This window comes from Mugil cephalus, chromosome 1 (genome assembly GCF_022458985.1).
Source record: "Mugil cephalus isolate CIBA_MC_2020 chromosome 1, CIBA_Mcephalus_1.1, whole genome shotgun sequence".
Lineage (NCBI taxonomy): Eukaryota > Metazoa > Chordata > Actinopteri > Mugiliformes > Mugilidae > Mugil > Mugil cephalus.
Window position 1 is genome coordinate 47,963,077 of NC_061770.1, and position 23,825 is coordinate 47,986,901.

At 45.7% G+C, this 23,825-nt stretch overlaps 1 protein-coding gene across 4 annotated transcripts in view; it reads right to left on the minus strand.

The window, feature by feature from the left end:
• Window positions 1-22,812, minus strand: part of LOC125006736 (phosphofurin acidic cluster sorting protein 1) — a 65,043-nt gene extending 42,231 nt beyond the window's left edge. For 2 of the 4 annotated variants that reach the window (XM_047583087.1, XM_047583060.1), the window contains exon 1: window positions 22,235-22,811. In XM_047583087.1, the coding sequence (XP_047439043.1) occupies window positions 22,235-22,389 (155 nt within the window). In that variant the 5' untranslated portion in view covers window positions 22,390-22,811. Of the gene's footprint in view, window positions 1-22,234 lie in introns of all 4 variants that reach the window. The other 2 variants (XM_047583069.1, XM_047583079.1) reach the window with 2 other exon arrangements.
• Window positions 22,813-23,825: the final 1,013 nt, after the last annotated feature.

The following is a 23,825-nucleotide window of genomic DNA, read 5'->3' on the forward strand; positions in this document are numbered from 1 at the left end:
GGCCAGGGAACGCCTTGGGATGCCTCAAGAGGAACTAGAACGTGTTGCTAGGGAGACGGGAAGCGTGTAATTCTACACTTAGAATGTTCCCACCGCAACTTCTCCCTGGATGGAAATGAATGAATGGATCCAGACTCTTTTTTTTTGCTTGTTGCCATATGTGAAATGTTTAAAATATAAAAAAGTATATAAAGTATGATAATCATCACATAAGAAAAGGCACACAGCAATATTTGGTGGCGTTTTGGAGGTATACGCTTTAAGAAGGGAATGAATGTGAATAAATGAATATCAATTTATATTTTTAGCTTCTCAGAATACTGAAAACTCTCGAGATCCCACTATTCCGATACAGTCTTGGTCTTTAGCGACTGTTTCTAATTCGAGTCTTGGGGAAACCTCTGGATGCTTGGCTTTGAGTCAGCGTACAGACACGCAGCAGCAGCCCACCGGCATATAACCTCTCCCCAGTCGTGGTTTGCACAGACGTGTCCTGATTCAACTCTCACCAGCGTTTGACCAAAGGCAGCACAGCATCCAGTCCAGCTGACACACATTACACACAACCGATAGCCCTGTCTGCTCATTACTAAATACAGGGCCGGGAACAAACACGGGGGGAGCTAATTATGGTTCGGCTGATCAATATAAATGAATGATTCACTATAAAGTCTGGGACATGGAGCAAGAGAAGTAGATGGAGGAGGACACACAAAGACAGAGGGGGGGAGGGGGGGGGGTAAGACGAGGAGGAGGAAAGGTTGAGCAACGGGACACTAATCCAGTAGCTTTTAATATAGTGTGCATTGATCGCAGCTGCATCCCTGTAGTTTAGGGAGTCAGAGTCTTTCTCTCTGTCTGCCAGCAGGGTCATGTTGGTATTGCAGACACATGATGCTGGAATGTCCACCAGTATCTCCTGAGCCATTCTGGCTGATAACAATGTAGATATATAACTTTCAATGCATTAGCTCCATGTGTCTGGGTTGTAGCAGTGGAGTTTGGTTCTTGACTCCTACTGTATATTCATTCATTTATTTGGTTTATTTAAGGTGGCAGTACAGTGCTAAAGCGAGAAAGGAGTTTCCAATTATGCGGGTATAACCATCCATCCCAGGGAGAACGTAAACAGGCTTTTATGCGAATCAATCATGTCAACGGTCGACGTCAACAGGAATCTAAGACTTAATAATCTTTGTCCTGATCCAAGCTTTTTGCAGCCAAGCAATTTTTGTCAGGGTCTCAATTCGAGGTTTGTGTTAGGGTTTTCTTGGTAACTTTGAATTATGCCAGAGTACAATGGCCTCAGGTCATTGTTTCATTATATCTTCATAGTCCTTCATTAAGTTAACCCGTCATTAGCTGTTAGCCTCATTCTCTTATGGACGGCAACAGTTGCGTAGATGCTTCTGTTGTGTTCTCATGACTTAACTTCTATGTCATATGGTTCAAACTTATGATATAGCATTAAAATGCTAACTATGCACTTCAGGAGGTCATTCATCCCAACAACCATTAGAATACACATCTCTAACTGTTAACGGTCTAACGGTTAACAGTCTGGCTGATCGCACTGTCTGTCGCCCATCTACACACAAGACACTAGCTAACCTTACACTGAGACACTTTAGCTAGCCTTATACTGAGACACTTTAGCTAACTAAGACACTTTAGCTAACCTTATACTGAGACACTTTAGCTAGCCTTATACTGAGACACTTTAGCTAACTAAGACACTTTAGCTAACCTTATACTGAGACACTTTAGCTAGCCTTATACTGAGACACTTTAGCTAACTAAGACACTTTAGCTAACCTTATACTGAGACACTTTAGACAAACGTTTAATTTACTGTATGTATTTCATTACATGTATTTCATGTAAATTGGACCGTACATTTTTTGTAATTTTTACTTCTACCTCGTTTTATTTTATTCTTATATCTATGTCTTGTTTTTATACGTTCTTTTCTTGTCTCATGACTCTTGGACAAAATGCTTTCCTGCGGGGATTGAACTATTAACAGCCCTTGTGGGTTTCCATATTTTTCTCAGGGCCAAAGGCCAAACCCAAGCTAGCTACGTCACTGCTTTCTTAAACAGCTGAGTAGGTGTTGCCATTGGAACAACCGGGAAGAGAAAGTAAAGTATCGGCATTTTAAGGAAACTTCTAAATTTGGATGTATCAGTGAGCCATGACTTAAACAGACAGCAGATGCAGTGCTCAGGTGTTCATATCGTAATTACCTATCTAATATGGTTAACTGGGACTAATTAGGGGTAAGTGTTGATATGCAGCCGTTAATGTGTCCTAGATTTTCCATCACTTCTAAATGAGTCCACTGGTGTTTCAAGCCTTGTAGAGTTACTACCTTTAATGGCTTTGGTTTTTAAATTGTTAATTTTTACCTACATTTTAAAGGTTGAATATACTGTTGGTGGGACTAATGCACATTCATTCATTCCTCTGAGAACACACACTAAACATCAGCCTGTCAGTCTGCTGTTGCGGGGCTGTGCACAAGCAATGATTCACAAGGAGAAGTCACCAATCTCATAATCCCCTGCTTAAAATAAATATGATTTGTTCTTCTGAGAATGAGCTTTTGGTTACGAGCAAAGCTCAATCGCTTTTCCCCTTCTTTTTGCATCAGCGTGACACAAAAAAAAAAGGGACAACAATGAGAAATCTAAAAACTCCCCTTCAAACACAAAGTGACTTTCAATAAATAATAACAGCAAAGCAGGAGCAGAACATTAAACGACTTTTCATCAGCTAATGGCTTTGGGAGACGTCGGCCTCTCGTCGTCCTAATCTTTTCTGTCCACGTCTGTTCTTTTGTTGTTTTTCGGTTTGGGCTTTCGTGACAATCTGGGAGAAGTGCTCTGTTAAGTTAGAGGCTACAATTAAACGTCCTCTGAGAGTGCACAGCAGCTACCGAGGCTCCGGCCGGGTGACAAAGGAGGCGCTGGTTTATTTCTTTAGCTGAATATTCTGTTCAGGAAGATTAGAAATCAAATGAGGCCTACGAGTCTCGCTTCCTCCTCTGACATTTCCCTTTTCTGCGTTGTGTGCGCGACGGACAACATTTGCAAACTGAATCTATTAATAATTCTGCCATCCTCAGCTTGACGTTGAGCGTTTAAATGCGTTTCAGTCTAAATGGAGCAAATCATTCATTTAGGAAGGTGTGTCGCTGGCATCGCAGGACGGGGTCACGGTCACACTGACGTAAGACATCAGGGCCTCCTGCAAACGTGTTTTCTGCGCGCTCATTGTCTCCTTACGATTCCTCCATTTCTTATCTCTCTCAGTAACACAAGCTGTCCACCACTGTCCGCCAACAGAAAGCGAGACTATCTCTCATCCTGCCTCTCATCTCCTGCCCACCGCCTGCTCTCCATTCAGGGCTTTTTCCATTTCTCCTCAGGCGACCCACGATTCTCCATCCCCTCCGTCTGTCTCATCTGATAGAGCCTCCGTTTCCCTCCGTCTCCTTTTGCTCCAGCCTTTTGTCCGCCCTCCACGAGATTTTTCTTGTTGGTATGCCGGTCGATGCCTTTTTCTTTTCTTTTTTTAACTGTTTTCCCCCTTCATAATTCAACCTCTCGCCCCGCTTTTCTCGAACACATAATTTGAATTGATTTCGCCATCTTCCACTCCGGCGTTCCTGCTCTGTCCTTTACATCTATCTATTGGTTGATTTCCCAGTCCTTCAGCCTCCGTCCCTCTTCAAAACATGAGCCACGAAGGCTTATTAACTCCATAACAAACACTATTAATAAAATCCAGCATTCCCTTGAAAAAGGTTTCTTTATTGTTTCAACGTCAGCGGGGAGAATTCAAAAGATAAAAGATTACGACAGCACGTAATTCAGCTTCCGCTGTTTAAAACGTGGCGTGGGACGTTTTGCTGCGCACCGCGTCAATTACTGAAGGAAAACAAAGCAATCTTCAAAACAAGAAGTGGTTCATTACCGAGGATGAAGTGACACATTTCAATGGCGGAATATCCAAGGACTCTTATCTGCGCCGCGTTCATTCGCCGGATTTCACACAGCATGACACATCACATCTACTGTGTACGTTAGAAAAGATGATTACATTTTAATTAGACGTAGACTGACGGAAGTTACTGATACACTGTGTCTGTATGAATGAAAAATTCTTGGCTGACAAGAAGCGAAAGTGCAAACATGTCAGGCTAGATCACTTAAAAACTGTCTGCATTTACAGTATATAGCTGCACTATAGTCAGGTCTGCATCGGCCAATACAGATCTACATCTATAATCTTTCTAAAATAAAACATCAACCTTTAGGAAAAAATACCAGATATTATGTATCATGCAGCAACGGCTATATATTCCTGTTGTTAGGAACTAAACAGATCTGGAGACAAGATCAAAAATTTCCCCGACTGAAATCATTCACACCAGAGATTCCAATAGTTAAACTGCTGTTAAATAGTTATATGAAAATAATCAGAAAAATAAAAACATGACAGGAGAGTGGGGGTGGACATTTCCTTATATAATTTAAGTGCTACGGCTTACATGTGAAAAAGCTGGTACGAGAAAATGGCTGGAGAGAGTGGTACCCAATGTAAAGGACTGGGTTGAAATGAGAGATTGACTGATATGGATTTTTTTTTTAAGGGCTGATAATGTTTTTTTTTTTACCTCAGCATTGGCCGATGGCCGATACGTGCTGCCGATTATTCTGAGCCAATATTTAGAACCGATACTGCCTTTTCTCCCTCCATTTACATGATAAAAATGACACAATGGTAACAAGTCTCAATTTAACAAAAGACGGGCATTTATTGAACTCAAAGCATTTTAGTGTGAGAGCTCCCTCCCTCCCCAGAGAAAGAGAAAGATAAAGGTCTGAAGGCCAATACAGAGCGACATCATTCTATCCTTTGTCTCTTCTTTTTGGCTGAACAGACCCGGCAGACTCCAGTCTATGCCGCCTCACCTTGACAGAGGCAAATCTGTTGATTATTTTTTCGTGCTTGACTTCCAATCACCTGCTTCTCAATGGACGTCACAGCTCGGTGCTGGAGTCTGCTTTGGCCCGTGGTCCTTCTCAGCCAAGTACGTAAAGCTTACAAGCAGCACTAGTCTCACGCCTTGGCTTTAACATCAACACATATTCCTACCAAAAGCTTAACAGCAGCACAACAGCTCCGATATAAACTGTGGACAGTGCTTGATTGACAACCTGCACGATTTACTTGCCAGAGAGAGACAAAAAAAATTCAGCTAGAAAACTCCTACCTAACAACAACTCCTACTTAACAACAACAGTAAATGTTGCTAAAAACTAAAAAAAAATAACCAAAAGAAAAACTTTTTTTTTCCAACACTTATTTTTAGGGGTGCTCGACATGACTACAAACATTTTGTAGCTGCACAAACTCGGCTAGCGGGGGAGGGGCAATGTATGGGCTGTACGGCACGGGTCCTCGGCGTCTCCAGCAGCACAGGGCTGCCTGTGGAGGCGCCCGTCTGTAAATTTGCCAGGCAATATAAAAAATACCAGCAAAAAATGGAAATATCGGCCCGATATATCGGTCGATCAAACTGAAAACAAACGGATTCTGGAAAACTTGTATCGCATCTATCATACAAATTAGTCGGCAATGAATAAGACGCCTATCCCAGTCGAACCAGTCTGCACGAGCTGAGGCGGTTAAATGAGGCATTTTTGTTGTAATTGTGCTGTTTTTCTGATTATAACTGTAATAAAAGTTATATACAACCAACACCAGATCAAGACTGAACCACCTACAGCAATTTAATTCCTGGGCAATACCCACGATCACAAACTAAGTGTGAACAAAGCAACAGATTCCCACCTAAGACAAGATCAAATTTATTTCTAAAGATAAATAAGACGTACACAAAGCTCCAACTTCAAATGCGTGACGCTGCCAGGGGTTGGCAAATATCCGGGCAGCGACCTAAGCAGATTTCTGACCTCCGCGCAGCAAGGCATGCTTGTTAACACGCGCACTCCCTCACGCACAACCTCGATGTGATCATCTCCCACGCACGCATGGCATGTGCGCCGGCAGCGATGAATCAGTCCGCCAGCACATGCATGCGAGTGTAAGAAGGGAAAAAACAAATGGGTGCAAATGCATGTGTCGGGCTGAATGTGTGGGAGAAAGAGTCAGGGAAACGGAGTGGGCGAGCGCACGTTGGCATAAGTAGGTTACAGGTAATACGTAACGTGGCTGTGGTGTGTTTGCGCGCCGCGTGGACAGTGTACGCACCAGCGAGCGTGCAGTATGTGGCTTTCGCCGCGCAGATATGTGTGTTTTCCAGCTCTGACTCATATTTGATGTGAAAGCAGAAGAGAAGAAATTCCTCCCCAACAGTAAAAATATATATTTATACTGTATCTGTGCAGATCTGTTGCCCACCGCAGCGCTCATCAAGACCCGGTCCTGTCACGGCTCTTCAGCGCCGTGCTTTTGCCCACAGCAGGGGAGCTATTTGAGCGTGTGACCGCACGTAGGTGGGTGGGCATTGCATTTGTGTTTTTTTTTTTTTTTTTTTTTAATGTTGTTATACTAAGCTATCTGGTGTTGTGCGTAGCGGTACGTGGGCGGCTCGCTGCCTCGTTTCGGAAGACATGGGAGTTCACCGTGCTGCATGAGATGTTAGCTGCTAATGAAATCCTTGGGAAAAAAAAAAGTCTGGACAGATGAGAAGAACTGTTGGGAGGAGAGAAGTAAACAACTGTGACCAAAATGGTTTTTGACAGGCCAGCAGTTCGGTATTTTCTCAGCGCTCGACATAAAATGACAAGAGATTCAAAGGAGGGAGAAAGCGGCGACGTTAAAAGTGAAAGCTCAGGAGATCTGGAAGGAATGAAGTGAAAAATAAAACCAAAAATATGAGAGACGGTGTTGAGTCACAAGACCATAACGGTAATATCTTGGTGAGTAGGTTGGAAAAAGTTACCCACTGAGCTGAATAATATGTGAATACAAACATAGTTCAGCCACAACATTACAACCACCTTCCTACAGTTGTGACATGGACATGGGTCTTCTGAGGGCGTCCTGTGGTGTCTGGTAACAAAATGTAGGTAGTGGATACTAGATCAGTTTGGGATCTAGTGAATTTGGAGGCCAGGTGTAGTTCTGGTGTAGTTAGTTCTAGGTGGGTGGTATATGTCTAAGTAACATCCACATGAATGAAAGAATGCCAGGTCCAAAAGTTTCCCAGCAGAACATTGAATTGACACAAGATAGTGAATATTATATACTTCTCCTGTCAGTGGTTTTAATGTTGTGGCTGATCTGTGTACGCGTGCATGTTCCCGGAGGCTACTATTGCCATCCTGCCATCTGTACACCACCAATCTAGGTCTGCATCTGGACAGGAAACAACGAGCGAGGCCCGCCGATCACATCCAATGCCGACTGCAAAAAACACACACAGCAATCGCTGCCGTGTGTGTTAATACACTTATCCGTGTGTTACGCAACCCTCGCAACAAACGGCTCGCAGAAATACATAAGCAGAAAGTGTTTCATTTCACAGCCGCAGTGACAAATGGCAGCCGATGACCCGAATTCAATCTGTGAAACGAGCAGAGCATCGCAAAGCGGGAAGACACGGACCTCACGGCGCGCTCGAGAGGTGCCGCGTTATTTGTGTTCGCGGAGAAAGACACAACGACAGCGCTCGTGCCAAAAGTGTTGTCATGTGTCACGGCTCACCGCAGGAAACAGGCACATAATTTGGGTGAAAGACCGAATCTTACAAAAGCAGGGGTTTCCACACAGAGAAGAGAGCTTTCAATTTCAAAAGTCATCACCGCCCATATCAGGGATACTCAGGGACTTTTGGGGAAGGAACCACCTGGCTGGCCCCGCTGCTGTAATGCTGCTATCACACACATGCATTAGGTAGTGTTCAGATATTCACAAAAACATGCTTTAGTATATTGTTGTACAGCTTTTGTGGAGGATGACGAGTTCAAGCCGAGTCTTCGGAATAACCACCATTGCAAGCGTGGGTGGGCAGCATACTAAAAAACATACAGAAAAAAATGGAAGCTTTGGTCGTCCCCTTTATTTGTGAACACAATCCCGTACAGTGAATATGCTGTGAATTGCGTGCTTTGTTTCACTGTTCAACAACTCCCACGTATGGCAAATTAAATAGTCAGATTATGAGAGAAGAGGAAACGGCACATTGCACCTTTCTAGGCTTTCCTACAATTGGCTTTCCGAGAAGACAGTTGGCACCTTGGCGAGGTAAAGGACACAGCAGCCGAGACTTAAGCTAAAAGGGTGATTAGTAAAAGATGGAAGGCATTACCATTCATTTATTGTAGCTTTAAAGGCTCTTTTAGAGTACTGCGGAACATGGACGCCATAGCCTATGCACATAACCTGCGCCCACGCGAGCTATTTATACTTGTGCGCTCATCAGTCCGGCTCACACTTGTTTCTACTTCCTGCTTCACTTTCAACAATGGCGACAGAAACTTTCGGCGAAATTTCGCTGAAGATGAGTCACACAAATATTTCCATCTCGGAAATCTGTGTTCCATCTCTACAATCCAAAGCAATCTATTCGAAAATTACAAAGACGAAGAAGCAAATGGAAATGCTAAAGCGGAAATACGCTACAACCAAGCGGACCAATCAGCTTTTCGGTCATTTCTGGGGAGGCGTGCGTCAGTTGCAGAGCTAGGGACTGCGCATGGTCGTAGGCTTTGACTGTTCCAGAAAAATTGGCTGCAGAGGTGAAAATGTGCTGAAAGGTTGGGTGTGACTGTGGCGCAGGGCTGTAATGGTGGCACTGGGAGGAAGCGAGCCAGCAGGGGTCGGTAGATCAGAGAGAGCGAGTTGTAGACAAGACTGGGCCCCGACCCAAGACAGACGAGAGCTTAGACTTAGCTGCATCCTGGCATCACTGGTATGTCCCTCTGGTAGGACGGGGATAAACGAGACACGGATGGAAAGGTGAAAACACGAGGCCGTGGGAAGAAAAATGAAGCGTGTGATGGAGCTAATTCCTCCATCAGCTCACACCTCTTCCATATCTCCTCCTTTAGCCGCGGCCGCTCCATTCACATTTACGAGACGTCTTTGATGTCGTCCTATCCTGATAAAGCCTCCCCCCTTTTTTCTCTCCCTCACATCAGCCTCTCCACCTACCCTTTCTTCTCACCTTCATCCACTCTAGCGCATTTTCCCTCCTTCACAGCTTAATCCTCCTTTCCCCCCGCTCTCATCTCACCCTCGGCCTCGCGCTCTCGCTCCCCCTTGACTTCTCACAACGGGCCGTCCTCTTCACGCTCTCAACAGCCTCCTCCCGTCACCCGCCGTCCGCCCCGTCTCACGAGTCGTACCTTACAAACGCTTGCACGCATCTTCTCGGCTTTTCCCCGTAGCCCGGCGTTTAGACTGAATGGCCATTTTGTTAGCGCTCCATTATTCAGCGGCAGAGCACCTTTGATTGTGACAGAACGCCACCGGTTTAACGCTCTTTCAGGTTCACATGTGTTTTTCAGTTGCATGTCCATTGTAAATTTAACATGTATGGTAAAGGGAAGTCAGAATTTGCTGGATAAATAATGAAAAATGACTCGGTGTCCTGCTGTAGAAAAATAACACGCCTGCAATAAAAAAGAAGGTATGAGGCCAAATATGTTTGTCTTCTTGATGATAAGAAGTTGGCTCTGTGAGAGTGTGGTTTCTGGACAATTTATTGACTAAACAAAGAACAGATTAAATTTTGAAAATTATCCACATATTGGTGAATAGTGATAATGGAGAGAAGAAGTGAAACTCTTCAAGTTCTTCTTCTAGAAAATCCTCATTCAAAATCGTACAGATGTTGAAAATCAAGCCTTGGACCGAAGCAGTACATCATGTGGCTCGCCTCATTAAATAGATTGTGTTTTTAGGACACATTGTAATACCCATTCAATATTTATCTTTTCTTAAATTATTAACGGTTCACGGCTAAAGAGAAAGCTGATTCAGTCATTATCGGGTCAGAAATCTCTGTCGTAACGCACAGGAAGCCGACTGAAACGATGCAGGCAGATGTTTGAGCAGAAACAATTGTGCAATAATAAAAAAAAAGGAAAAAGTGATCCTTCGTTGACCCTGACACATACATTGCGGCATCAGTTCATATCTTCTCCTGTTTGCATTTTAATGCAGAGTAGTTTGTATGTTGATGATATTCTACTCTTTTAACTGGGTGTAGTACAATAAATGTTGCTTAACTTAACCAGAAGAACTACAGCCGGTTGTTTAATTGCAACTACCGAAGAGAATGTTGATTTATTCCTGGATATGAGAAGTCAACCGTGAATCTTCAGTGAGTTTACCAAGGCCTGTTAGGAAAGCAATCTGGAATGAGGGCACCACTGTGAAGTCTGCAGCCGGGCTAACTTCACCCTTCACTTCATCATTTCTCTGCCGGGGCCGTGAAGACGGCGGTTCCCTCGTTTCCCATTTCTTTCCTCGTCCAGCCTTTCTTGCCTCCGCAGAGAGCAACAGTCACCCTGCTGACATGAGCTGACACTTAGCCTAAAGCGAGACACACACACACACACACACACACACACACACACTATTTGCTCGGTTTGAAATAAGCTGCAAGATGAGTTACACTCGGCGGAGCACGCAGCGATATAGCAGGGCACGAGAACACAAGTAGCGTTTAAGAGCAAGGTCAGCCAGGACAGCGTTTTGAGTGCTGACAAACGCGTAATGAAAATGACACCGCTACAGGCTGAGAAAACCCCAGCGCGAAGCAACAACAATACATCAACACATCCTCAGCCACCGTTTGATGTAAAGTGCAGGTGAGACGGGCCAGATTAAAGTGCAGTGAAGATGGTGCTTAAGAGCAGCAATCAGTGAGAAAAAACACAAGCACTGCAGAGGCAGGCAGCTGACCTGAACGCCACATGAATGCACGTAATCATCGTTTGAAAGAAGATGCTTCGCAATTGCACAAGAAGGCCAGCATGTGATCACATAGCTAAGGTGAGGCCAGATGCAGGTTCAAGTAGCTGCTATGAATTCAGTGCAACATTGTGTGACAGGGCAATTAACGTGGCTTAACACTCACTTTCTCAAACTGCTTCGACGCAATGTCGACATAGACAAGGGAATCCGGCAGAATCTTGAGGACCTCTTCACTTAAATTGATTTTGATATTAAATCACGCTCCTAAGTGTGCAGGATACCGGCGTCGCACAAACATCGGAAAGATGTTCGGCTGCTCTGCGGAGACAATTTTTTTTTCCCGTTGCTCTTTTGGTGGATGCAAGGATTGTGTTGCTTCACCTCCCTCTGTATAAAAACCCCTAAGGTGTTTCACTGGATTTAAACCAGACAACATGCTTCATCTTGCCAGCCAGAGAGTGCTGGTTCCTGTTGCTGTGAGGCTGCACAACCGAGCCTGCTCCCAGCAGACCACATACGTAGAACCACTGTTGTATTTTCTTGTTTTGTGCACTGTCCTTAACCATTGGTGCTGCTGCTGTTATCTCGGACCCAACTAACTGAAGGATGTAGGAGCTGTTTCGTGTTGTTTAGCTGACGTTATTTTAGTGGCAAAGAGCGATCAAAGTTATTTTTTTGTTGTTTTATTTTATTTTTTCTTTTGCATGCCGTGCTTAGGGACTGACATTATGCAGCATCTTTAATACTGTACCAAGTATGAAACACTCAGATTAGTTGCTTGTTCTGTACTTCCTGATTATTGCTGCAAATGTGTTTCTTTGACGGATACTATCACAAACGCAGAGACGCATCTGTAATCTAATGCCCCAAAACCTGCAGGCTTCCTCTTCCGGCACTGATTTAATTACACAAACACTGTCAACTTGTGCACACGATGCTGCTACAACACAAACAATACTAATTTGTGTCTGTGCTTGTTGATAATTTCTGCTCTAGACTCTGATCCTCTCTCTGAAGGCAGAAATTATTTTTTTATTTGGAGTATCAGGACCTTTTTTTGTTCTTCACAGGGAACCAAAGGGTCAGTCCACAGACTGTATATCAATATGTCTGGCATGTCCCCACTTCTGTGCATTGGCCAAACTGAAGCTATTTTCTCTGGGATACAGGCGGTGCCATCATGTGAGTTTGGAGCCAGAGTCTGATCAGTGCGGTCCAAGAGTGGAGCCTACCTCCACCAGTTTCAGGGAAATGCACCACTTTATGGAGCGTTTGGCATGGTTCCATCCACTAACATTGAGGGGGTGGAGCTATGACCTATACGGCGGCCAGTCACCAGGGGGAGCTCTACTTGCTTTGGCTTCACTTTTGAGAAGCATTTCTCATCTCATCTCATCTTCCTACCGCTTAATCCTCACTAGGATCACGTGGAGTTGCTGGAGCCTATCACAGCTGGCATCGGGCGAGAGGAGGGGTACAACCCTGGACAGGACGCCAGCCTATTCACAGGGCTAACACTGAGACAACCATCAACCATTCACACTCACACCTAGGGTCAATTTAGAGTCACCAATCAGCCTAACGAGCATGTCTCTGGAGGTGGGAGGAAGCCGGAGTACCCGGAGAGAACCCACGCTGACACAGGGAGAACATGCAAACGATAAGGAAATGACATCCTTCCGATAAGTCTGATATCATGACTCATCGGCCCGATAACATATAATATATATTTTGTCTGCTGTGTGAGTCGTCGTTTAAATCAGGTGCTCCCTCTCCTACATGAGACCAAGCACGGCCTGCAGTGAATTCTGCGTTCAAGTGGCGTTACTATAATTGGACCACAGCCTTCTGACTGAAAAAATGCATCACTCCCTAATGTCGGAAAAGAACCCGTCAGAATTTTGGTAGTAGGTGACTGATATCAATGTCTTATCCTCAGTGTTTTACTGATGCACATAAATCATAGAAGCATGAACATAAAAAGGTCGAGGAAACCACTCGCAAACAGGGAAAGGAGAATTTCCATCACCACATGAATGCATCACAATGCGCAAACATTTGTAAATATACAAGGCGAAAGCAGTAGTGTGGGAATTTTTTAAAGTTTCCGAGGATGATAGTTCGCTGGCTGAGTGCAATAAATGTTAAAAGAAAACACCACAGGGAGGGAGAAATAGCACAGAACTAGCAAAGACATGTTTGATTCTAACTTGTGTCAGTGCATTATTTATTTTTTAGAACTTATGGAATACACTTTTTCACTTCATTTACTTTTAAACCTGATGCAAAGTATTTCAGGTGTAGAGGCCTTTATTTGGTGATGTTCATTTGAAATATCAAATAGTTTTGTTTGACCTTGATCTTTTAGCACATGTTTACTTGCTAATTTTTTCATCTGAAAAAATAAATATCTTCATTTTAAGAGTCAAAACTGTTTGTTTATTAGTCTTTCCTATCTCCAGGTATGTTATCGGTTATCGGTATCGGCCTTTGGAAGCAGAAAGTTATCGGTTATTGGTATCGGTTTCAAAAAAAGTTATCATGCATCCCTAATATTTTTACATGGGTCTATGGGTCAGACAAAATCCTACATGTTGTAAGCATCTTCGTCACTTTGGCAAATAACCACTGCTGGTGAACCAGTGTAGGATGTACTCTGGTCTACTATGAAAAACAAAAAGACTAACCTGATGCTGTTACTCCGTACGTAACGGTAGCTTCAGACTCCACCTTGAACAACAGACCTCACTACATCATTCATTGGCTGTCTTTTTATGCAGGGTGGACGTGGCTAATGTACGACAACCACTACCCAGAAAAGGATGCGACGGGTTATTCCGAGAACATTTACACCTTTTTAGACTTCCCAACTAAAGATAGATGGAGAACACTGCTTGTCTAAAAACTGCATCTATAACCTACAAGTGTCTTTTCCGCAGGCCTCTAAGTGGAACATTATCTTTGCTCCAACCCTAACCACAACCCTAATAACCCTAAAACTTCTAAGCTTACCTCCTTTGCTCTCTAAAGGGGATGTGAGGTTCCGTAATGTGATTGCGTGAACACGCTTTACTTCCCACATCGCAAAAAATACAAGAAACACACTGATGGTGTCTTGCATGTTTAAAAAAAAAAAAAAAAAAACACTTTCCTTTAGCTCCTTTGTTCCTTTTTTTCCGCATGCCTTCCCTCTGTCCCTCTACATAATTCACTGCCCCTCTCTGCCCATCTCCTTCTGTCTTGCTCTACTTCCCACAGCCACAGGCAAGGACAAACCGAGGCCCGCTACTCCCCGAGCAGGGCAACCTTTACACACATACCTTTATTTTAGTACAGCAACTCTAAGGCTGTTACATAGATTCACAACAACAGAAAGAACGCGTGTCTGAAAAACTGAGGGTAGCACACGTTGAGCCCATGTCATCTCTGGTGGTAAGCTTGCTAACTGTGTTTTTGCTTGTTTGCACTTTGTTATCCAGAGTACGGGGCTGACTTCTGTCCTCTTCGCAGCCTCGGCCTGCAGCCTGCTGAGCATGTGACCTGCAGCGTGTGTGTGTGTATTAGGCAAGATAACGTAGCGGTTGTGCGGAGAGAAAGCAGAAAACACCTTTTTGCGACCACGCTTATTCTGTGTCGGTGTCGATATGTGTAGGTTGAAAAGGTGAAAACCGAAGCTTCCCTGATTAGATCTCTGTACAGGCGCTTACAGCAGAATCCTTTCTTTGTTGCCACACACACACATATATAACACAAGCGCGCACACACACAACACAACTAACCCTTCGTTTAAGTGATTACAGATTATTGAACAGAGCAACCGACTAATCCGGTTTGGCATGGATGCGATGTCATCGAGGCTCGATGTCTGCTGCCCCGGAGACTCGTAGTCATGTTAGGCTGCTGCTAATCAACCAATCAGAGCCGCTCATACCCAATCACAGTCATCCTATCTACGCGTGAGCATCAATTAGCATATTCATGCTAGCATCACTTTATGGAATAATCCTAGAAAGAATAGATCAGTATTTTTGGGAATACATTCTGTCACTGAACCCTACAGACAGCGGCGACTTAGCCTAGCTTAGCATAGCATACAGTTTGCACGGAGGGTCGAACAGCTGGCCCGGTTCGATCCAAACGTAGAAAAAACTGTCTTTTTTACCAAGGCAAATGAACAAATTAACGGTCAACTGAATTGCGCAACCCTCTAACCGTTGCCGAATTGAAGAAACGTCAATAAATTATTGGCAGCAACGCTTTAACTCAGCCACTGTGTCAAGGTCAATCTGTGTTAAGTGCATTACAAGCTTGTGTTATCACCCAGGGGAAAAGTGTGTAACCTGAGCTCGGGGAGGATTACAGGCGTGCGCACGCATTATTTGCATGGCTATAGATTATAAGGTAGCAGCGCAGAGGCACAAGCGGCTGCACGGACTTTTACGTTCGATTGGGGTTCGTGTGATCACGGAGCGATTTGTCTCCTGCAAAGTCCTAGACAGAGTTTCTAGAAAGTTTCTTCCCAAGACACTTTGGAAACATAAATAAACCAAAGTATGCATCCAGTCGGGGTTTAATCCTAACTGTCGGACTATCATTTTTCCGACCAGTTCAAGTTTCAACAGGCCAAAAATGGGATTACGTAGAAACTCTCTCAGTCATAACAGATGTAGTGTGTGTGTGTGTGTGTGTGCGATCGCGGACCCGTTGTCAGCGTGATTTGTACTCCCCCCTCAGTGTGTCCTTTTATGCAACCGCGTCCTTGTTTATAACACATCCGATAAAAGCGAAACATATGCCGGTGACATTGTCCGTGAATGGATGTCACAACACCTTAGAAATGGGAGCTTTGTCGTGCGTGCGCGGCGGCGGCGGCCAGATGGGAGTCTGTGAGTCCACGGCGGGGATCGCTGCCAGAAGACACAAGCAGTGCAGCTCTCAAAAAGCACACAAAAACACTTCGCCACCGCAACAGAGGCCTGCTCAGACCACAGCAGTTTCATCGCCCCGTCGACCACAGCCCCTACGCTGTAGCAGCAGCAGCAGCAGCAAGAGCAGCGGCAGGCGAACAGCCTCGGATTCAAATTTAAATTCGATTCTCACCTTTGGCTCTCAGGCTCATGAGAGAGAAACAAACACCAGACGCCAGCTAAACGGTTTCTGTTCGTGTGCCGTCTCTGTCAAACGGCTCCTCGAGCTGGCTTCCAAAACGCAAAGTAAAAGGCAGTCAAAATGATCCGCGGTGCAGAGGACGCACGAGACCGGCGTTTAGTTAGCCCGGTTTAACCTTCAGGAGTTTTCGAGAAGCGATGAAAAGTCTTTCGCTGCCGAGGAGGAAACGGAGGACGCCCGAGCGAACGTTTGAAGCATCTTCGATAAGGAACCAGAGACCGAACAGTGACAAAACAGCGGCCTGAAATATTCAAACAGCCACAGCAATTGTATCGGCTTTAAGATAGACAGGGCTTGGTTCACACCTCTGGAGCGGATCCCTGAAAAGTCTACACCAAAGGGACTGTTCTAGGATTACGCCGCAGGTCAGGTGTGTTGGTTTACTCTCCGAGTTGTGAAACAAACGACTCATGCGCGGAGAGAGATGTCCGAGCGGATGGTGTTTAGGCGGAAGGAGGATGTAATTTATAGTTACATGTCTGGGTACAGAGGTACGACATACCCACAGCTTCAGGGAATCTTTTCCAGCGAGGGTTAGCCCGAAAGTGCTTTGGTCAAAATCAACTGTTCCATTGTTCTTTATTCAAGCAAATATGGCTTCACACGTTTTTCAGTACAGAACCAGTTCGAGCCGGAGCCAAACGGGCGTCAGCGTTCATCCAACACGGGTTCTGACGCGTGATACTTATACTGATATTTTTCTTGTGACTCATTTTCAAGCTTTCAAGGAGACACCGCAAATTGTCTCAAAGTCTATAAAAGAGGATCTACGCCACTGTAGGGAATCACAGCGCAGCACGACGTGCCACTGAAATTCTTCTGAGTGGGTTAGTGGCTTTTAAAAGCAGGGTGAGAGGTTTCACTGCAGGTTTTTTTTTCTTTTTTCTAAAGACTTCAAGGCTGCTGGGAAAAACATTTTAGCAGTTTGCACCGGTTAGTCATTTCATCTGCAGTATCACTGCTGGAATAACACTAGGACAAATACATTCCAGAGTCTTTTAAACGACTCTGGACGATCACTGAAGAGAATGACGCTCGGGTATCTTTTCCATCGTCTCTTTGAGATTTGAAGCAGAATGATGGTGGAAAGTTGAGCGAGAAGGAAGAGGTCTCCGGTTTACACTCGATCTCCCTCCATCTCCAACGGGGCGAGCCAAGCCGAGGAAAGTTCAGACGTCTCCGTCACTCGGTTGCGTGGCAGAACGAGCAGCGCCAGGGCAAAGTGGCAGAGCTGAAGCTTCTTAATGAACGCTACCACCGGGGCCCGTGTGTGTGTGTCTATGTATGCAACAGCCCGTCGGCCTTCTCCGCTCCTTTCCATTCGTGTGCGCTCAGCCGCCGGTGTTTTTCGGGGGGCAGGGTGGATAATGTAACGGCGACACCCGAGGAACGCCGTGCGACGTCCCACCATTGTGCGGCGGGGCAATTACAGCGAAGGAGTCCAACAAATGCGCGATGCATAATTCAGAACATCCTGCATTACCGCACCACGCATCCTCGCGCCAACGGTATTCATTACCGGAGCAGTGGATTTATTTTTAATGCCACGATCCTGACGTTTTCACTTATTCAGCTCTGGACGTCTCGCCACAGAATTGATAGACGACAAACATTTTGAAAGGGAACATTTCCAGGGCTACCGACGATTAAAGTGCACTTTTTTGTGCCCTTATGACTGATGAAGATTACTGCGATGGTACGTGGCTAATCAAAAATCTTTGTTCACAGACATTTTTTTGCAGGTGGAGGGGTGAAGGTTTTCAAAGAAAGCAACCAAAACCTGCGATTTCCCCAGACGGTAAATGAGCGGTGAGCCATAAAACCAAAAAAAGGGTTTTTTTCCGATCACATGACCAAGTCCTACAACTAGAGAAACACGACAGCATTTGGGCTAAAGTACATCTTCCGTCATCTAGATCTTCGACGACATTTCTGGCAACAAAAAAAAAAAAAAAAAATGAAGCTGAATGGAAAGATCAACACCTTGAGAGCAGCAGGAATGTTCCCATCTGATTCTTGGGCATATTTCACAAAATGGTGAATTATATAATATGTACTCAGGGCAGCTGTTTAACTCCTTGGAAAAGGATCTCGTTCGAGAAACCTTCCATTTGACCAGCGGTTGCAAGATTAATGTGAGGAGTAACGTGATATCTAATAGGACAGAAATCCAATAAAAGTCTACTCTGCACTACTGACCCTTTGCTGGCCTCCTCGTTGGTGTGTTGCTGGTCTTGCTATTGTTTACCCAACCTACCAACAGTCACATAAGAATTGGGGACTTGACAAAGGCCAATAGCCTTCCAGTTGGTGGTCAGTAGATCAATCAGAAGGTCTATTAGGTATGCTCTCTAGATTTTATTCCAGGGTTTACTGTTAATTTGAAAACTATCTGAACTGAAGTGGCCTACATGCAAAGCAACATATTTTAATTTCGAGGGGTCACCGAGCCTCACGCAAAGACACGGGATCCATCTAAGGGCCCGAGTCCCAGGAGTTTCCCTCCGGCTTTCCAAAAAGGCCTTCCTCAGCGAAGCGAGCAGACGAGCCCTGCGACAGGGCTCATTCCTGGAATACCTGGTGCAGCGTAGCTACACAAAGAGACCTTAACTAAACTGTGCTGGATGCCGGTATCCGCGCCATTTATGGCGCGAACGCTGGCAGGCGCAGCCGGCATTCCGCCACCTGACAGCTAACGCTGAATGCACCTGAGAGCCTTCATTCGCCGCAGCCTCTACACGCGCGAGGGGACGCGTCGAGCCTGGCAGAGCGGCCGCGGCGCTCGTCAGTGGGATTGTTTGCCGGCAGAAAATGAAAGTCTTGCCCCCGAGGATAAGGTGAGAACAAATGAACTGAGCGTAGGGGGACGGAGCCAAGCGCCCGTTTATGTGATGACACTGCAGGAGCCTGGAGGAGACAGCAGAGAGAGGAATCACCATCGACTCCACGCTGAATAGAAAGACTGAAAGAATAGAAGGTCGGGGGGGCTGAACACCGACGTGACCCGAGTGGGAGTCGAGCTGTCAGGCTCTGATTTTGTGCCCAATAAAACAAATATTCAGTGTTGTGTTGCATTCGCTCGCACTCGAAGGCTGTTGCAGTGCCGAATTTGACTCATCATTGCTCAAACAACTGATATCATCTCTCACCCTCAGATATTTCCTGTCACTCCCTTCTGAATACGACCTAAAACGCCACAAAGCGCGCAATTACGGGTGGATATATTTAGCTTTTTTTTCCAGGTTCCTCTGCGAATCAGGAGTTGGGGCGAGCAGCCGAACGCGCGTTTGCGCCCGCGAAGGGGCAGATTCAACCATCGGCGCTGCATAAACAACATACCAAGCAGCATTTTGTGTCGACAGGAAGAGGTTAGAGCAACAACACCTCGACTGGAGGAGGAGGAGGAGGGGGAGGGGGGGGGTTCTCGGTCCTCACTGCAGCAACAGAGATTAAGCAACAGGAACGTCAACAAGGAGCAAACAGGCCGCACTCAGCTGGCTGCAAGACGTTACCAGGTCTGCTTCACAGTGTGCGGCTCATGCATGTTCTTCTAGTTTTTAGATTAGCTGCCAGCACTGTATCCGTAGCCTTCCCCGCCGCCTGCCTCTGTGAGAAATCCCATCTAAATGCAGATGACAGGGCCACCGCTTCTCCTCTCATCTGCCGCTCTCATTCTCTGTTTCACTCCATCCTTGCTTCTTTTTTTTTCTTTTCTTTTCTTTTTTTTCCCTGGCTCTGCGAGTCTCTCTGCGTCGCTGCGACTGCAGTGAAATTGACGGTATCTGATGGACCGTGACGGCTGCCGAAGAAAGCTCCCCCCCAAAAAAAAAGAAAAAAAAATCGAATTTTGAGAAATATTTCAAACACCGGCCACGGATTTTAGAGTGCAAACACAGGGAATGTAATAAGCTCGCGAGAAAGGTAGAGGGGTCTGGAGGAAAGATATGAAACAGTGGTGGTATAACAATGGATGTTCTATTCAAACAGCGTGGCCCCGAAATATAGACTGTATTCACTGCGCGCAAACACGCACACACACACTCACACAAACACACACACACAAAAGCTAAGAAGCAAAACATACCCTCGAGGCTTTGCTTCTAACCCAGTAAAGCCCCGAAGCATTTCAGAAAGCAGCATTAAGATGTCAGCATGTGAGCGGTGTGCGATGATGACCGAGGCGCTTTTACCGGCAGGATTTATTCCCGCTAATTGCTTTCGGTAACCTAAACATGTGGATCACGCAGATCCTCCCACCTTAAATAGAAAAGACGTTGTAATGCAAGCACGTTTTCAAACAGCCTTTTCGTATCATTTGGAAGTGGTTTCGCGCCGATCAACCACAGCATTAAAACCATCGGCGGTGATCTCATTATGAGGTGATGTTTTGCCTGGAAAAACAAAACACTGGCGCTGACTTCTCTACACATCATCACGCTTAAGAAAAAAGAAATGACTCATCAGACCAAGCCACCTCTTTCCTTTGTCCGCAGCTTTACAGCCTCACATGCAACAAACTGTGATGCACTGTGCGTTCTGACACCTTTCCGTCAGAACCAGCATTAAAATATTCAGCAATTTCAGCCCCAGTAGCTCGTCTGTTGGACCAGAATTCAGTCTCCACCTGCATCTGTTTTCCTTCCTTAGACCACCTTTGACAGGTACCACTGCAGAGAGGACTCCAGCAGCACTTGTAGTAAGTGGGACGCGACGCGTTGTGGCTCGTGGCCTTCGTCAGGATCAAGATGGAAACACAGGGACGACCCTGATGGAGGCCACGAGCCCCAACAAGTCGCTCTGATAAAGTTGTCCCGCTTAATCCAAGTGTCTTGCCCGTTCCAGAGTTCCTTTTCCTCCTCCGTGCACCTTGGTAGCAGGCGAAATCGGAAATACTACGTGTTGTAGAGACCACCGCAGACCAGGAACACCGCACAAGAGCTTCGGGTCTGGAGATGCAACTTTGAGTACGAAATACCCACTTGCTGTGTAATACATCCCACCCACTGACAGATATCATGATAACCAGACGACCAGTGTTATTACCCCGACCAGTGATTAGTCAGTAGTAATATTGCAGCTGATCGACGTAAGCTGTCGGCAGCCAAAAGTTAACGCTACGAATTCTCTTGTGTCCACTACGGAATCGATCACTGGTTCTCCGATAACGAGCTCAGCCGTAGTCGGAAGACACCAGCGATACTTTGGCAACAGCCACTTAACCTCTGACCTTGAATTTAACTCGTGGGGCCAGAGCGCTGTAAATATTTGTCTGGAGCTCATTCATGATTACATACCAGCAAAAGAGGCTGCCTGTTTAGCGTTTAAAACAAAGAAGCCCGCTGATTTGCTTGGGGCCGAACCCGGGCGGATGAGGCGCCTCGGCCGCTGTGACCTTGAGGGACTGTCCACGCGAAAACGCACGTTTCCATTACGCCGCTCGCATCAATCGCCGGCGTGTCAGTGGAAACGAGCTGATGGTTTCGCCGTAAAGGAGATACTTCTGCTCGTAAAGTCGCCACTCTGTTTTCCCTCCGCCAATACATCACGGTGCCCGGCGTCACCGCCGTAACACATGTGGATACAAGCCTACCCCTCCACAATTGCGGTGTCGGTCTGAGACCCGGCGCCTCGTCAATCTTTTGCGTCTGCATTGATCAGGTGGGCACCAACTGACGCCTTCTGACGGGGAAAAAGGCTGCAGCAGCACCTACACAGTCTCATTAGGGTAACCAAGCATCACGACTGCTTGTGTACATCTTTAACAACTGGTTAGTAAAAGCTACCGGGTAATTATTATTTCAGGAGGTGATCAGGCTGAGGTCTGTGGACAACAAAAAAGTGATTGATGAAAGGGGTCTGATCAGATGTGGATCACAGGTTAATATCTCAAACGTAATGGTAATTACTGCTTTTGATTGGAGCGTCCACAATACTAACTACAATCCTATCAAACGAGGCTTTCTGAGGAGCCACCTCTTCTGAGGCTTATACGCAATCCCCCCGTGTAAACACACAGACTGGGTCATTTCCAAAATACATCCGACACCCCAAAAAAAAAAAATGATAAGTCATTGCTCGGCTATTTGGCCGTGGTCGCTTTACATACCTCGGCACACAGCTGGGAGAGGAGCGGTCCACCTCCCAGGTAGCGTACAGGTTCATGTGGACCGGCCGGTTGGAGGTGATGCTGACCGGCTTGGAGGGCTGCATGTGCGGCGAAGGGACGCCCCCAGTCCGCGGGAGCCCTCCTCGCTCCGACATCCCGGAGGCTTGGACGGGGCTTTCAGACGGAGCTAATGGGGGGAATACCCGTAGTAGTCTGCGTTCTCCGTGTGTGTTGTCCTTCTTCTCGCCGTATGCCTTCTTCTTCTTCTTTCTTTATTTTCCGGCTCCCGGCGGTGCAGAGGCGATGCGAGCGGAAAGTTGAACCGTTGGGTGCTAGTCGCCGCCCGACGGTGTAAACATTGCAGTGGTCGGGCTCTGTACCCGAAAGGCAGGCGGCAAAATCCCAAACCACCCACCGCCGCGTCTGGCTCCGGTCTCCCCCGCGTTAAACTTCGTGTCTGCTCGGTGTGCGCTGCGCTCGCTGCTGCCGTTTGTCGGTGCAGGAAGCGGAAATTTCTCTCGCCGTAGTCGCACAATGAGCAACGAGAGCAACGCCTCTTCAGTCGGAGGACGTACAAGAGACTTGTGAGCACGAGACACGCGGAAGCTGGCCAGTAGTACGCCGTGGTTACGTTGCTGTGTGTTTTTTAAAATCTCGCCTTCGTATTTATATTCAATATTCTTGTGTTATTTTTCATTCATTTTTGTTTTTTAGCTCGTTCGCATTCGTAAAACCTAATTATTAAATTAAATTTAAAAAATAATAAATAAAAAAATATTATGCTAATACTAATAGAACAGTATGTGGATCCAATTTATATTTTTATGTCTTCTTCATCGATTATTATTATTATTATTATTATTATTATATTAATGTAGCACATTATGTTCTGCTATTGTAATGCTAATGTAGCCCCCATGATTATCCTGTCTCATGGTAGACATTTGACGTTTGAGGTTTTATTTGTTTACACCGGAAAAAAACACATTGTGGTGTTGAAGTCTGCATTGTCCTGCTGGGGTTGGCTGCTGTCATAAGGGAGTGTCGTTGCTATGGGGGTGAGGGTGCTTGGTCAGCGAGGATCTTTAGGCAGGCGGTACATGTCTAAACATCTACATGAATACCAGGGCCAGATTACCCAGCAGAACAAATGCATTGCAACAAGATTATTAATGTCATTCCCTTCACCTGTCACACCGATTGGTGCATACCAGGTATATTAATGTTGGCTCACCCTCAGGTATCTCAGTAAGCTGTGATCCATAATGCACCACAGCAAGGCCTCCCCTAAGTGGAATGCAGCCATAACTGAGAGGCCTGTACTTTCCCAGCTGTGACAAGTCAAAACATCATCTGCATATTTTTTTTCCAGTACAGTAACTGCTGCCATACCCATAAAGATCATTTGGATTAGAAGGCAGGAAGTGAGAGTTGCACTCTGAACCTCGACCTTCCGTGCAACTGAAGAGTAGTTTACAGCTAGTAAACGTGCCCGTACATGTGAAATGATGCCCCGTATAGACAAAATGTGCACAATAAATACGGCTGTAGATTTTCAGACAAGAGAAATAAATTAATGAAATAATATCAG